General features: G+C 41.5%; 1 protein-coding gene across 6 annotated transcripts in view; it reads left to right on the forward strand.

The window, feature by feature from the left end:
* The window catches only part of ETV1 (ETS variant transcription factor 1), an 89,201-nt gene that overhangs the window by 59,702 nt on the left and 12,399 nt on the right, over nt 1-17,100 (forward strand). For all 6 annotated transcript variants that reach the window (XM_083405473.1, XM_083405474.1, XM_083405475.1 and 3 more), the window contains one exon: nt 16,476-16,544. In XM_083405473.1, the coding sequence (XP_083261599.1) occupies nt 16,476-16,544 (69 nt within the window). The remainder of the gene's footprint in view (nt 1-16,475; nt 16,545-17,100) is intronic.

Consider the following 17,100-nt stretch of genomic DNA (forward strand, 5'->3'; position numbering starts at 1 on the left):
TATTATACTAAGATGTTCCTTCTGGGATATTTTGAAAGAGCCTCATAACTGCTGATTGCTTTTGAGCACTGTATTCTTACCCGTTTTGGAAATCTGGTGAATGAAAACCATTATTATGGAATGATTATAACTCTATTAAAACATGACATTAATTATGACATCGGAAATGGCAGATCAATTAGTTGTAATTGTAATTGCAGGTATGCAATTTCTATTGCAGAATGTTGAGATAATGGAACATGGAAAAAAAGAGAAATGTCAACAGAATAGAAGCTGTTTTATTTTTCCACCCATCCTAGGAGCCATGCTGAGGGGAAAATCAAGTAACATAAAATAAGGCAGTGCCTTTGATTTGACTAATTTCTATTAGAGAAAGAATACGCAAGCTTTTCAGTTACACAGAATTCTGCACAGTAAAGTATTCTAGGTAATTCAATCGCTTGTATACTCGAATAGCCAAATGAAGTTAGTCGATTTAAAATGGGAATTTGCTTCTATTGTGATGTGTTGTTTTTAACAACCATGAATACAGAACATATCCCCAGTCAGCTATCACCCTACCCCAATTTTCCATTCTGGGGAACTGTTTCAAGTGTGCCTGGATACCTGCCAGGTTTTTTTTAAAAAAGCTCTTTTAGCCTGAATATAGCACCAGGACTGCTCTTGTGGCTTAGATTATCTGTGCTTAGACAACATTAGGATAAATTGTACCCTATTGTTATGATTAGGCTTGATAATACTGGAAGTGCAGATTTCCCTGGGACTTACCTCAAGCTGATCTGTTCATTTTTCTGAGGGGAGGCATCCCAAAGTTTGGTGTTGAGCAACGGCTTATCCAACCCTTCACTTATCTGTAGGGCTCTGCAGGGTTTATACTTGCTTCCCATCATCTTCAGAATATGGGTGCAATCCTATAAATTGCATAGCGTACCATCTGGTGTGGTAATGCCACACAGCTGTACATACAGCTCATTTTCATTCAGCCCACTTCCTGCCAAATTATCATTTTTCTTATTGACAAAATGGACTATTAAGTATCTTCTGCTTTAAAGTGGTTTTGCATATTACAAACCAGCAGTGATAGCAAAAGTTGCAAGACACTTGCGTATGTCCCCCCCCCCCCCCCCCCAGTCCTGGCTAAATGTGTCAATATCTGGTTCTCAACATCGCGATATATCACCAGCTAAACATCACGACATATTGATATATCACGATGTCTGAAATAAGGATGGAACTATGTAGAGACATTGGCTGCCTTCACGGTTTTTCCCACATTGTGATTTTTGCATAGTGCGCACGCACACACACACACAGATTCACAATATATTGCCAGGTCAAAAACTGAAACCGGTATTACAATATGGACTTCAAACTGGTTTTGGGCGATATATCGCCCAGCTGTACTGTACACACACTCACGTACCAGTCCTAAAAGACCCACATTGGTTCCCAGTACGTTTCCGAGCACAATTCAAAGTGTTGCTGCTGACCTTTAAAGCCCTAAATGGCCTCAGCCTAGTATACCTGATGGAGTGTCTCCACCCCCATTGTTCTTCCCGGACACTGAGGTCCAGCTTCGATGGCCTTCTGGCAGTTCCCTCACTGTGAACCAGGCAGAAGGCGTTCTTGATGGTGGCGCCCACCTGTGGAATGCCCTCTCATCAGATGTCAAGGAAATAAACAACTATCTGACTTTTAGAAGACATCTGAAGGCAGCCCTGCCTAGGGAAGATTTTAATGTTTGATGTTTTATTCTGGTTTTTAATCTGTTGGGAGCCGCCCAGAGTGGCTGGGGAAACCCAGCCGGATGGGCAGGGTGTGTGTGTGTGTGTTTTATACCCCACATTATGCTCTGTATGCAGACACTTCGTGTTTCTTCCATTGATATCATATCTGTAACATCAGATGTAATCAAATATCCCAGTGTTGTGTTGGGAGGCTGAATGTGGGTGAGCTTGTTGAGGCTAGACCATAGTGAAAAAAACATGTACTTCACTTTTATTTTATTTGAGAGTGTAGGGAGGACTGAGAGAGTATTAGAGGGTGCCCCATATTTAATGGGTTCAGCTTGTAATAGTGAATAAGTTTCACAGTCTTGAACGGTTCTGAATCCATTACTTCACCTGGTTCTTACTTAGATGTTGTGACCCAAAGTATATCTCCCCCGTCCCCCGCATTTACCACCAGCTTTTCAGTCACATTTAAAATTTATTAACTTTGTTGCCTCATAACATTGATTCTTTAAAAATACTTGACTGTCCTTTGACAGTATTCAACAGGTCAGTTGCCCATGCCTAAGCTTATGCAGCCTGTTGCTAAACTGTTGAGTGTCACAAAGAAAAGGCAGCCTAAAACGGCAGTGCCTTGCCGAAACTTGCTCTATGTCTGGAACAGAAATTTCTCTGTCAAAATATTCCCTCTTCACACTTTGGGAATGCTGTTTATTTTCTTCTGTTTGAAATATTCAGAGAAAACAAGGCACAAGCATGACAGCAGTCTGTCACTTGTAAACTTAGTGCTCCGTAGAGAATTGGCATGGGAGTCGAAGGAAGGATAACCAGAGCAGCAAAACTCTTTCAAAGATAAATGATTCAAACTCCATGGTGTTGTTGCCATACAACGCAAGATTACCATAACATACAAATATATTATTATTATTATTATTATTATTATTATTATTATTGGTCATTGCAAAGGTGAGTAAAAATCTGATGTTTATGCTGTTTACTACATATAGGAGTCAGAATGAAAATATTTTTAAAATGGGGTGCATTTTGCTTCACAACATTCAAGATTGTTGTGTATAGTTGTTTCTGCCAGACAAAAAATGGTAACCACTTGCCATACGTATATAGTAATGGCAGCGATTGTCCTTGATACATCCTTGGAAGCAAGTTTATATTGATGGCCCTGATAGTTTTTGTTTTTGAGCCCCTTCAAATAGCATAGCTATATTGCAGTAGGCTGCTGCACTTGTTAATTGTTCCACAGCCTCTATAAAGCTGAATGTGTTGAATCAAGCTGTTCGGAAAGTTTATTTTTCTGATCAGCAATTGTTCCTTTAAAAACCCCCGACAGTAAACCCTTGTGGTGGTTGCGTGTGCAACACAGACCTGTTAATTTTGCCCTTATGAGTCGCTAGGACAGCCTGATCTGGCAGGGAAACATCTCTTGAACCACAATCCTGTGCTGTACAAACAGATAAAGCCACTGAACTCTGGCTTGCCTTGCACTGAAAAGACTTAATCTCCTCTCATTGCTAATTCTTTTGCTGCAATAACACAACCACACAAGGACTGCTCAATAAGTTCCTAGCATGGGGATGAGTTGTGTTCCATTTTAAGAATTTATATGTCAGGCTGTTGCCTCATAGTATGAATGAATGAAAGAAATGATAGATTGGCTGACTGTTACTACTTTCTTATTTCTCATCGGTAAAGAAAAAAGAAGAATGGAGGGAGAGAGAGAGAGCGGGCCCACAGGTGTTTGTAATGGAGACAGGGACAGACATCCTGTTGGCTTTCAGCCCACACACCTGTTGTGTTGTTAACATATTTGCAACCCCGCCGTTCATCTGTACAGATACTAGGAGAGAATGCAAGACACAAAAACTTTATTTATTTATTTATTTATAGCAAGCTTTATGTACTGCTTAATCAGAAAAAAAAGCAAAGCAGTTTAAATGGTGTAAACTGTTAACTAAAGATAGAAAAAAAGCAAACGTTAAAAACAAAAGACACAATAGAATTATCAAAATATAAATAAAAACAGTTTACAAAACCAAATGTACATAGTAAAACTGTGTGGGTAGGCTATCTTAAGCAAAGTTTTTAGCAGGCATCAAAAACATTACAACAGCATCTGCCTAATATTAGTAGTACATAAATAAATTATATGTGCACAGTTCCTAATATCACATTCATACCCAATGATAAAACCATAAAATACCTCCCAGCCAATGGGGAGGCTAAAACCACAGGGCAGGATTAATCCAATTCCAATCAGCTAAACTACTAAAAGTGCCTGTGAAAACAGATGGATCGTAACTTGGTGCCAGAATGATGTGGTGTCACTATCAACACTAAGGGGAGGGTATTCTGCATAACACACTTTGCTTGACAGTGGAATGTGGAGAAGCTTTTCATCTGAATTTCATTGAAATGGACAGGATGGGGAGAGATGATCCATCAGGTATTAGGGTCCCAAGTCATTTAGGGCTTTATAGTTAAACGCTGGCACTTTTGCAAATCAGCACAAAATGGAGTTGGAAGAGAGCTCACACCCAGGAACTTGTGGCTCGCATAGGAACTGCTTGCACCCATCTAGAAAGGCTTGCCACATGCTTTGAAGGCCAGTATCATGTAGTACATCACTAACGAAATCATGTGACTATGGAATCCAGCAATTTCAATTATTAGTCTGTCGGCTGGGTGATCTTGCCTGTTGGCCATTGGCACTCCTCCCACACCAAGCATTTTGATAGAGGTTCACTCTGACCGCTGTCAGAAGAAAATGGCATAGACAGTTTTCATCATGGCTGTCACAACAAACATGGAAATGGTGCATATTATGGGGAGAACATTGTGCAGCTTGAAACTGTTTGTTCACATTCAAAAGTGCCTGCCTTAGCTGGTATTCTTCCTTCACTTCCCCCATGTCAGTTTTCCATGTGTACACAGTGTTTAAAAAGTTAATTGCCAATATTATTTTCTTATTTAGAGGTATAACCCCATAAAATCCATAGCTCTCTTGCAGTGAGTGCTGCATCAGTTTGAACAGGCAATATCTATAAAGTTTTGTCTCGCTCCTCCCTCCCTTTTCAAAGAAACGGATAAAATATCCTCTGAATCTACGGTTACAGTAAGTGGCACTGGCTAATGATTTGATTTGAGAATTGAGAATACAGTCTGGATTTACTCTCTATGCATTAATGCAGGTCAAATGGACACGGGCTGCATTTTAAATCAGTAATGGAAGGCTGAAGCTTTTCTTAAACCAATCACATCGGCCTTTCCAAGACTGACTGATCCCTAGAGGCCGAGCCTAGTAAGCAAAGCTTTTATATGAATGGACTCTGTGCAGCCTGGAGTTTCATTCATAAAATGGATGCTGAAGGGGGGAAAGGGGGAGGGAGGCAGCGGGAGGAGTGCACACATTGGAATGTCCATTTATAGAGAGCTGAAGGGTGTAGTGTTCCATCAGCTGCTTCCCTTGCCCGTTGACTTAAAGTAATGATTAATGCTTGCTGGCCTCCTCTGCTTGTAACTTGACACCATTTATGGCCTTGGTGCGTTCCTAATGTATGGTGAATGAGAAGGCTACATAATCCAATCAGAAACATAAACAGGAACTGGTTGGTCTGAATTCCATTCAAATATGTCACTTCAGCCAGGCAGTGTTTGTAGAACTTAAATTTTATAGACTGAGAATGGGATGGAGGAGGAGCCATGCAGATGTGTGTTTTTGCAGCCAAGGCTCACAAAAGAGAGGGGTCTTTTTCTCTGTGTGTTTTCTCTGTGTTTTTCTTCTTCTTGTAAATAGCAACTAAACGTGCACATAGTTTGAAAGTGACCCCATATGACTGAAATAAATATAGAGCGTAAAAACGGAGAGCCACCAGCTGGGACAGGATTGTACATTTTAAAAAAAAATATGACGTCCTTTTAATGTTTTGGTTCTGCTGTCAATAACAAGTAGCCTTTTGTTGAAGGAGGCTGCTGTTGCCTAATGTGTTTTCTGAAAACCGGATGTCGTGATGATGCCAGAGTAAATCAGCAGTTCGCTATAGAAAGCAATCTGGTGTATTTCAGGGAGGAAAACTGTGGATTTTATTTTGCATGTGTTTTGGTTTCTTTTGGAATTGCTTTAGCCAAATTAGATTACAACTTGTAGGTTGTTTGCCAGATGAGAGGTAGGGATTACGTTCCCTCTCTGTGAAGCCTGGCTTTTGAACTTATTGGCATCTTGTCGTAATGCGATGTTTCTGTTACTCCGAATTAATTTTAAACTTGATTTTTCAGAGACATCTTTTTTGCATCCTCCTTTAGGATAACCCTGATGTCCTTACCCCCAAGTATTGGGAATGTTACTGACAGTACTTGTGTGCGTAAATAGAATACTTTAAGCTAAGTATTACCTTTATCCAGCAATTCTTGATAGAGAGTGTTGGTACCCCTATCTGCTCAGCTAAGCGAGGTAGGAAGTTCTCAATGCAAATTCACTAGTTATTAGTAGACAGTTCTCTTTCTCATTCACACACATCCAGCGCCAGATTACGAAATAGGCAGAGTAGGGTCTGACCTATGGGCCCCACACCTTTTAGAGGATGAAAATAATATTGATGTGATCTTGAAAGAAAATTACAAAAACGTACTAGGCAGTGCTTTTTTTTATTTAAAAAAAATGTTTAAGGGTTCTCTCATTTTCCTACTCATATTGAAATACTGCCCCTCAATGAGGCCAAACTTAGATTCACAATTTTTTTAGGGATTTGCAGACCCCCGTGTCCCCCCTGGAAAAAAGCACTGGTATCAGGAGATATTTTGCGATGGACCCCCCAAGATTTCAACCACCTAGGGGCCTCCACAGGGTTTAATCCAGCACTGCACACATCCCAGTATGCAATATGGGAATAATAATACTGGCCTAATTAACAAAGATTACTGAGTGAAGGTTACTATATGGAGTGCTTTGAACCTTAAAAGAACTATGTATTGATACTTCATAGTGGATCAGAGCTTTCTCTCTCTCTCGCTCTCTCTCTCACACACACACAATCAATAAATCAACCTCTCTTCTATATCTTTTGGAAAGTGGTTTATTTGTCTGTTCTATATGGGTTTGAGCACCAATTGAGAGATCTCCACCCCGCAAGAAGGGTTCAACTTGCCTGCTCTCTGCAGTACAGTTGGGAGAGGAGGCAAAGAACGTCCACTGACTCCATCCCCCCCAGTTTTAAAATCCTAATTGCGAACGAGTCTAAAAGTAACAAATTGCACTGTCCATTTAAAAACTCCAGTCTTTGCGGGTTTCTTAGATTTCATGGACAATGCTTTAATCTAGCAGCCTATAAAAGAAAGGTGTTCATTGTCTTCATTTGAATCCCAAATGAAAATTAAGATTGTCTTGTTTTTCTTTCCGCTTCCTTTCTAGAGTCATAGCTCAGTTATGTCATCCATTGTCTTTGATTCTTAAATCCTGGAAATCTTTCACACGAGAACATAGGGAAATGCCTTATATCTTTGGCAGGGTGGATTTGATCTAAATCAAATTGATTTAAATCACTAGTCAGTAAGACTTGATTTAAATCATATATTTTTTAACAGAAAGACTCATTCTTGCTGGTATCATCTTAATATTGACAACCAGAGGAAGTCTTCTTTTTTGGAATAATAAATTTTCAGCGTCGTTTTTACAGTTATATCAAAAATTACTGATTTGGTTATACTATTAGAAATACATAGACAGATAATTATGAAATTATTGTGAAGTTTAATAAGTTAACTGTTTATATTTGGACAACCTTTCTGCTATACTTTATTGGAAGGAGAAAAATAATCCTTAATAACATTTAAACAATTTATTTAACTAAAACAATAACATAGAATATGTATCCATGTTTGTTAACTGATGTAGTTAAACGATTTTAAAAAACCCCCAAAACGAAACACCATAGACTGAGTTTTAGCACACATGAAAAATTTAAAACAAATCCTTATTTCCTGATGAATAGTTTTTGGACTATAATGTAACTTAAATAGAAAACTATCTTTAGAAAGATTTTTCCTCCAAAAGCATTTTATTTTTTAAAAATCCGATTTAAATTTAAAAAAAAAAAATGATTTTTTTTGTTTCTTCTTTTATCCACCCTGATCTTTGGACCATGGAGCTCATTATTACGTGCATTCACAGGCACTGTCTCTCAGGATTTTGGGCAGACATCTTTTTCAGACTTTCTTGGAGGTGCTGGGGAGTTCTACCCAGGGCCGTCTTGAGCATATGCGGCACTGGGGTGCAAAGATCCACCTGGTGCTCCTAGGTTGCCCAAAGGGAGAGAACCGCCAAAGTTGTTGACCTATTTGAAGGAAATAGTTGTTTACCTTTAGAACGGTTGTGGGACGCAGGGACTCACAACCCCAACCAACGAGGGTCCCAGCACCCCACACACAGGGGTGTACGATGGTGGGGGGGGGACAAAATGTCGGGCGGCACAGTCACAGAACTGTACGCCCGCTGGGCCCCCCAACTGCATGGTGGCTAATTGTTTTGGCTGTGCGCAGTGCCCAGTGTCATGTAACGTTGTGGGTGCATCCTGTTGCATGCACCAAGCTGAGGGTTCCTTTGCTGGCTTTTCCGCTGTCGGTGCACACTCCCAGCGCTGCCCAACATGGGGTGCCAGCACAGAACGACGGGGGATCTCCGGAGGGGATCCACGTGCTCCTATTCATCGGGTTTTGTTGCTGCCGTTGGCGCACAGCATATCCCGTCCAGAGATGTTTCCTCCATGCACCCCCCTAGTGCCAACGGTTAAGACTGCCCTTGTTCTACCTGGTGTTCAACCTACATGCAAAACAGGTGGTCCTGGAGAAGAAGGAATATTTTCCCCATCCGAAAGCTAGGGTTTCCCCCCTAGTGCACTAGTGTCATCCTTCTGAAACTGTATCTCATTGCTATTTATCACATCTGTGTCCCTATTAGACAAACATGTGTTGTGTAGCAGAAACCATCAATTACGTTGCGACTGTAATAGAACAAGCTGGCGGGATTTGCAAGGGGAGCCATCAGTGCAAAAGGCAACGGTATCTGTGGAACAATTGCCAAACTAGCTTTCCAGTTAATAGATTTAACAACTTGGAGTCAATAAGCTGTATCCCTGATAAATACATCCTATGGATTTTCCTCCTGTTTTCAATATTCAAAGGCTATTGCCTATGCCAAGATATGGCCGCTGGTTTTAAATTGCATTGTACTGTACCAGTCAGGTAACGTAAAATTGAAGGTCTTTATCATAATTATGCAGGCTGTAAATAGAACAAGTATGTGTTTTTAGGCAAATTTCTTGAGACGGGGAGAAAAATTGGCGCAAAATTTCCACATCCTTCTCACCTTATGCTTGGGATTAATAGGAAATACACATTGCTGCCATCACGCCATCCTTGTTTACCTCCCTAAAATAGTTTTCTGGCCCCTGTAGGGAAAAAGGGTTGTGATCTTAAAAGGACCCCCCCTACTCTGATTCAGATGTGATTCTTGAATTACGAACATAAGATGAGCCCAATTCCAGCCCCTCTTCTCATGGTTGCCAACCAGAATCATGTGGGAAGCCTACAAGTAAGACTTGGGTACAATAGGGCTCTCCCTACCCTTCAAGTTGTGATTCCTAGCAGTTGGCATTCAGAAGCATTCTGCTTCACATCTGTGGTTAGAAGCCATTGGTGCACTTATTCTCCATGCATTTGTCCAATGCTGTGCACATTCAAAGCATATATCCCCCTCAAAGGATTCTGGGTACTGTAGTTTACCCCCAACAGAATGAAAATTCCCAGCAACTGAATTAAAATTTCCAGTGTGGGTGGCCCTGTGGTCTAAACCACTGAGCCTCTTGGGCTCCCTGATCAGAAGGTTGATGGTTCGAATTCCTGCAATGGGGTGAGCTCCCATTGCTCTGGCCCAGCTCCTGCCAGCCTAGCACTTTAAAAGTGCACCAGTGCAAGTAGATAAATAGGTACCGCTGTGGCGGGAAGGTAAATGGCATTTCCGTGCGCTCTGGTTTCCGTCACAGTGTTCTGTTGTGCCAGAAGCGGTTTAGTCATGCTGGCCACACGACCTGGAAAGCTGTCTGTGGACAAATACTGGCTCCCTCAGCCTGAAAGTGAGATGAGTGCCACAACCCCATAGTCGCCTTTGACTGGACGTAACCATCCATGGACCCTTTACCTTTACAAACCACAGTGGCCAGAGTTCTTTGAGAAGGGGGATCAGTGCTTTAAATGGTATATGGTTTCCACTGCTTTATCCTCTTTTAAAGCATCTGAGTTCTAATCCAAATATGCTGTGGTGATAGGAGACATTCAGCACCGTCTCTCTCTCTCTCTCTCTCTCTCTCTCTCTCTAAGACAATGCGAGTTGGTTCCATCGCCCTGTTTACTTGTTGCATCTTGCTGCTGCTACATGATTCAGTTTATTCCCTCCAACTTTGTGAGGAATACGGTTGTGAGTGATTTGTCGCGTCTCCATTTATATTATGCTCTCCCTTTACGCAAGATTGCTTCTTACACTCCTGCAAGTTTATGGTCTGGAAGGGCTGCTATGGTTCAGCTCTGCTTAACACAAGCCATATATTTGATGCCGCTGTGTCAATTTCTGCATGTAACTTAACAATTTGTGGCTCAAGTAAAGCAACGGAGCACAATTGCTAAACTGAAAATGTCATAGGCATGGATGTTGTCTAGAGTTCTGCTGCCTGATAAGTCCTCCTCCTCTCTTCTCTGTTCCTTTCCACCTATGACTGCAAGGATAGCCCCTATTAGTATGGCAGGCACCCAGTGTGAAAATGCACCAAATATCCAAACAAGAAGGAGAGGGCCAGAGTATCTTGCATTTAGGGGGGAATCCCACACAGTACCCTTCAGTGTATGCCGCTGAAAAGGTGGAATATAAATGATATGAATAAATAAATAAGCCCTGGCCAGCGATGGGAGAATTTAATTGTGCTGGCCAAACCATAGTCAACAGGCACAGTTTTGCTCTGAGACAGAACACATTTTACCATGCTGGTCTCAGAGCTCAAAATTACAAAAGAACACAGCAAACTGCCTTACACAGATTCAGAATATTTGTCTATTCAGCTCAGTGCAGCAGATCTCTGCGGTTTCAGACTGAACATTTGAAGGCCTACCTGGAGGTGCCAAGGACTGAACCTGGGGCCTGCCACAAACAAGGATGATGAAGCAGTTGTTTCAGAGGCAAAAGTGGCCATAAAATATGGCTTACATACAAACTATATGCTGCGTCCCATAGGGAGATATCAGGGGTAGACAGGGAAACAGGTTTAGAGACAGTGTGATCTTAGGCACAGTGTCTCTGAGCCCACATCTTCCCCCCCAGTGCTTCAGGGCCAAAGTTGAACTATTGGTTTCAAAACAGTCACTGGTGGAAGGGATTTCCCCTGTGAATGTTGTCGGGTGGAGACATTTGTATTTCCTTCCTGTGGACCAGCTGATTCTCTTAAATTGGCTGACTTCTTTCCTCTTTATTTTCTAGGCAACAAACTTCCTTTAACACAACACTTTCCTCTTTAGACGTCTCAGGTTACCAGATGACTAATGCTTCATCTTATCTTGTCTCGGGCAAGGGGTGTTAAAACTTCCAGGGCCATGAAGGAACAGAGGTTTTGATTGACCACATCCCCTCGTCGATTCCAATGTTCTCTGTTACCCACGTGGCAATGGGATAGAAGTGGCAACTTCCGGCATAGAAACCGGCCTCAGTATTTAGGCTCATTGAATAAAACGTGTCTTTTGGGAAGTCTTGGGTTAAAAAATTATAATGGAAAAATACTGTTCTGTTCATAGACCACGCATATGGCTCAAAACGGCAACTTGTTTTGGAGTTTGAATACTACTGCTGCTAAATGCTCCCCACTCCAGTATTTATTGCTCTGATTCCTGCTCACTGCTTAAACTCATATGCAGGGCTATAAGGCAGTGACATTTATCATGTACAGTCTACCTAGGTCAGCATTACCAACACTGACCGGCCTTAGCTCTGCAAGGTTTTGAACAGGAGCATTTCCTTGCACTACCTGGAGATGCTGGGGACTGAATCCAGGACCTCTGCACACAAACAAAGTGGATTGGCAGCCAGTGTGGTGTAGTGGTTAAGAGTGGTGGACCCGTAATCTGGGGAACTGGGTTCGCTTCCCCGCTCCTCCACATGCAGCTGCTGAGTGACCTTGGGCTAGTCACGCTTCTCTCAAGCCCACTTACCTCACAGAGTGTTTGTTGTGGGGGAGGAAGGGAAACGAGAATGTTGGCTGTTTTGAGACTCCTTTGGGTAGTGATAAAGTGGGATATCAAATCCAAACTCCTCTTCTTCAAACTCTTCTTCCATAGTGGATTTTAATCTGACATAAGGTAGTAGGTCCTGTGCACAACAAATTATAGCAAAGTATAGAATGTGAACTGCTGAATTATTCTGGGGGGGGGGGGGGAACACGTGCATTTTTTTTTAAAAAAAAAAGACTAAAAAGTTGATGGCTCTGTTCTGCCCAACAGATTCATTCCATCTTGAAGCCAGTACCTAAACTTTGCTGCATGGCATCTTTCCTTTCCTCCTTTTTCTCTTTTAAAGGCCATCTTGGAAACAAGAAGTAAACATACAGTTTCTGTTCTTCATTTGCTGCTCTCTAATGTAACCCCAGTTAGGTAGTTAAACCTATTCCTGGGTCTTAGTCAAGCATTTAGCACAATTTAAAACTGCAATGTTAAATTTCATTGGTTGGCCTTTTTATTAGATAAAGTAGAAATGAAAGCAGAAGGCAATTTAATTGGCAGTAATTTTTCTGGGCAAGTCATTACTTTGATGAACTTCAGAGCAATGTTTATGGCTCCTAATTAACCATGTTAGTCATTTGATTGAATAATCACTTTGGAAATGTTTCTACAATTTGATTAGAGTTTGACCCATTCTGATAGTCATAAATTAACCAATAGCACTTTAGAATAATAAGACTTTAGGTACTTTGCAAGGAACAAAGTCTTCTCAGACGTATCCCCCCCCCCCGCCCCAGTCCTCTGTGGATTGTTTAATCATTTGCTTATGCTGTAGTTAACGTTGCTAAATACAAGTTGCCTCTTCACAATTGTAAGTTTTATCCCAGATGTGGGGATCCTGTGACTCTCCATGTATTGCTGGACCACAGCTCCCATAATCTCTGACCATTGACTATCCAGGCAGGGCCTGATGGGAGTTGGAGTCCAGCTACATTTTGAGGCTGCAGGTTCCCCAACCCTGTCCTAACCAGACATACACAACATACAGTCTAATGCAGTGGTTTTCAACCAGTGTGCCATGGCACCCTAGGTTGCCTTGAACGAAGGTCAGAGGTGCCGCAGGCAACACTGGCGTCTGTCCCTCTTTCTTTCCTTCCCTCCCTCCTCTGAGGCTCTCTCGCATCTCTGCCTCCCCAAGGCTTGCACAGCTGTTTGTTGCAGCAGCCCTGGCTCCCCTCTCCCTGAGTTTAGTTCTTCCCCACTGTAGGGAATTCCAGAGTCGCCTGGTGGAATTCAGGCAGAATGATTTTGGTTGAGTAAGCCATGGCTTGTCAGACCCAAGACTCAGCATTTTCTTGTGCCTTCGTTCCTCCTTTTCTAATGTCAACATGCAGTCCTGTTGCATCCCTATCAGGAAACTGGGGCTACATGCCACAATCGTAAATCAAGATCTGTTAGATAAAACTTTGACTCTCTTATCCTGCAAACACACACGCCTATCAAACTTACCTAGTTTATTATGCAGCTCATTTTGTACAGGTGTTTTTGCCTTTTTTCCACCAAAGCCGCATATCTCTGAGAGAACTAGAGGCGATACTTCACAAGTTCACCGCACACTTCTGCTAATGTTCAGGTGGACTTACCAGTGTGATTTCTCTGCAAGCGGCAACCTTGGTGTTGATGTGGGGCAAATGCAAAACATGAGGTTGCAATACAAGTAAGTCAGCCTAAACATTTACAGGAAGAATTTAGCCCAAGGCCTTCATTTTCGGTGGTAGCCTCCTGTCAATCATTGCATCTGGTTCTGTCTTGAGTTTTGTGACTGCTTTTTAGATAGGGATTCTGAATCACTGGAGGTCCCAAGCGATAGACACACTTCATCGTGAAAAAGAGTAATGAAAATTTGTGGAATGAGACTATGGGTAGATGAACTTCCTTTGTAATAAGAGCACTTGCTTAGTGAATTCAGTGTAAAATCTCATTTTCTTCTCCTTCCAAGTCCTTGATACTCATCCCTAGTCAGTGAACAGTGAAATTCTGGATTGCATTTTGGAAAAGACTTGCACACAACACTGGACAAATTATGTTTGGTCCTGTCGCAGGTTTTATGTGAGTGCTTCTCCAGTGGCTGATTGAAGAACAGAATGCAATGGTGTACTGAACAATATTTTAGTTTTCAAATAGTTAAGGTTCAAATTCTGGCTACATGGGAATAAGCCTTGTTGAACTCCACAGGACTTTATTCCAAGTAAACTTGCATAAGCTTGTGCTATATGTGCGATGCATGTTTTGAACATGAATACCTTTATTAACAATGCAGGTGTAAGTCTCATTTCCCAGGTTTACTACTGGCCTACGAGTGCAGAGAATTGCAGTGTAGGAGAACAAAAGGTTTTCATGTATGTGTAGATACTTACATTGTAGCAAGAGTGTGGGATTTAACAGAGATAATACAGTTTTAAACAGTTCATTTAATATTTCAACTGAAGAGTTAAATTCCCTTTTTTAAAAAAAAACCCAAACCAACAATGTAAGTTCAGTACACACATGGTACATTGTGTCCCCATTTGTATGTAATGTTAAAATGTTGTTTATTTTAAATCATGGTTTAATTTGAACAAGCCATTGCAAACTACTCAGAAGCTCCCACTTCACTCCTCCGCTGCTCGTATATGTGCCATACCAGGAGGAAAACAAACCAGAAGCTGGCTTAATGTTAAATCTGAACCAGCACTCGTGGTTTGTTTCTCTCCAAACAAACCGTGAGCAGAAGCCAATGTTTGTTCTTGGCTTACCATGTGTGGCTTCTTTAGAGGAAACAAACCACGAGTGCTGGTCCCCATGTTATACTAAGTCAATCTCTGACTTGCTTCTCTCTTGCCCCACCCGCATAATCGACCACAGGACACAACACACACATCCCATTTGAATGGCAACTTGGGGTGGGGGGTGGCTCAAATGTTTTATTAAGGGGGCTGTAGGGACCTTGGCCCCTAGGAGTTGGCTCCTATGGTCAGTACCCAAGAAGACTTGAGCCTCCAAGTGTTCAGGTTTTAGGATCTGCAAAGTAGGGTTAATGGTTGAAGAGGAACAGGCGTGGTTTGAGTGGCCAGGTGGCAAATAATGTACAGTGGTACCTTGGTTCTCAAACTTAATCCATCCCAGAAGTCCGTTCCAAAACCAAAGCATTCCAAGGCACGCTTTTCCATAGAAAGTAATACAAAACGGATTAATCCGTTCCAGACTTTTAAAAACAACCCCTAAAACAGCAATTTAACATGAATTTTACTATCTAACAAGACCATTGATCCATAAAATGGAAGCAATAATCAATGTACTGTACTGAAAAAGAAATTATACAGTATTGTAGATGATAAAAATTTAAATTAATATTTTTTCTGATGATAGTCATTGTTTGGATGGGGGGCTTTTATCCCTTTCCACAGTCACATAATCAATCAATCAGTAGCTGAACTGGGTTCTACACAGTCACAAAAGCTGAAACAATGCAGCAATAGTTGACAGGATCAGAACCTCAGCAAATATGGTAGTATTCTGGAGGTTCAGAGCTAAGCCTGCCAGACTGGGCTGTTGTGGTACAGGAAGTTAAGGTGCCAGACTCTTGTCTACTGGAATGCTGGGTTGCAGCAGTTGCATGGCACCTTAATGTGGATGAATTGATCTCTTGTTACAGGTGGAAGTTCTGTAGGTGAATGCCTTCCCCTTCTTCTGTTTAGCCAGCACATGGCAGAACAAGGCTATCATCTAGGTGGAGCTGCATTAGTAAATCACAGCCTGAGTACGGCAGCTGTATTGATTTTGGTAGAACCTACTCCCACTTTTGGCTGTTTTTGGAATCCAGTGCTATTGCTGATCACTTCCCTTTTGCATATGCTGAATAATTAGAATATCATATGTTTATATGTTCTGGGTAGACAGGTTCAACTTGGTTAGCATGGAAACTGACCATGTGTAACATGTAGCCTTTTTCACTGGGCATGTCAGAAGTTTTATTGAAACTTGACTCTGAGGCTGAGCATGACGATCAGTTTGCTACTGAATTTGAGCAACTGTTCTTTGTGGAAATATCTCATTTTCCTTTCCTTTATTTTGCCTTCCACATGCTGTTCTAAACTCCTAAATGTTGACAGGTTGCGATTCCCTGTAGCTTCATGTGTGCTCCGTTTCTCTCTACAGCTTCCCTTATTTGTTGACTTGTGTCATTCCAAACAATATTCTAACTAGGTTTTGTGATACCAAATTGTGGCAGTCCTCCTCACGCAAGCAGCATTCCACTAGTGGGAGCTTCATTCTTAGTGCAAATCCAATGGGCGCCTTGCAATTACTCCAGATCTCTTACCACAACAGCTGTTATTATTATATATTGTTATTCTCAGCAACAATTAAGGTTATGCATTGCTGCTTACGGAATGTCGCTCTAGACTGTACGTTGAAATCTCACCCATTGCCTTCTCTTTCCAGAAGTGCCTAGCTGCCATTCCATTTACATGAGGCAAGAAGGCTTCCTGGCTCACCAAAACAGAACAGAAGGTATGTAAGAGTGTGTGTGTGTGTGTGGGTGGGTGGGTGTGTAGAGTTCTGTTTTCTCCAGAAGCAAAATTTAGGTATCCACACAATAAAAAAGAGGAACATGGTGCTGCCTTTGAAACCCTATTCTCATAAAGGTTATAAATAAGGCTGGTTATAATCATCCATTTATTTATTTTTTCCTTTTGCAGAATAGGCACCTGAAAGCTCTAGGAGAAATTCTGGAGCTTGCATGTCTTTTCTAACATAGGAAAAATATGTTTAAATTGTAGCATACTTACCTTTATGTTCAACCATGTTGTGATTACCCGAAGGCACACATCTGAACTGGCAATTTAAGCCCATCCCTTAAGATATAGCCTCAAGACAGCAAAAGACTAGTACCTCTTTGAAGCTATAAACCCATCAGCAAGGGGTACTGATTTTTATTTTTATTTTGAAATGAGAACACGTGAAGACTAATCATTCCTTGACCACTTCTCTGTATGGAGAAGCACCGTACACTCTGTAGAGTACATGCAAATTCTCACCCATGGTGATTTCCTCAAGGATCAACCTC

Source organism: Podarcis tiliguerta, assembly GCF_965153285.1.
Source record: "Podarcis tiliguerta genome assembly, chromosome: 12".
Taxonomy (NCBI): domain Eukaryota; kingdom Metazoa; phylum Chordata; class Lepidosauria; order Squamata; family Lacertidae; genus Podarcis; species Podarcis tiliguerta.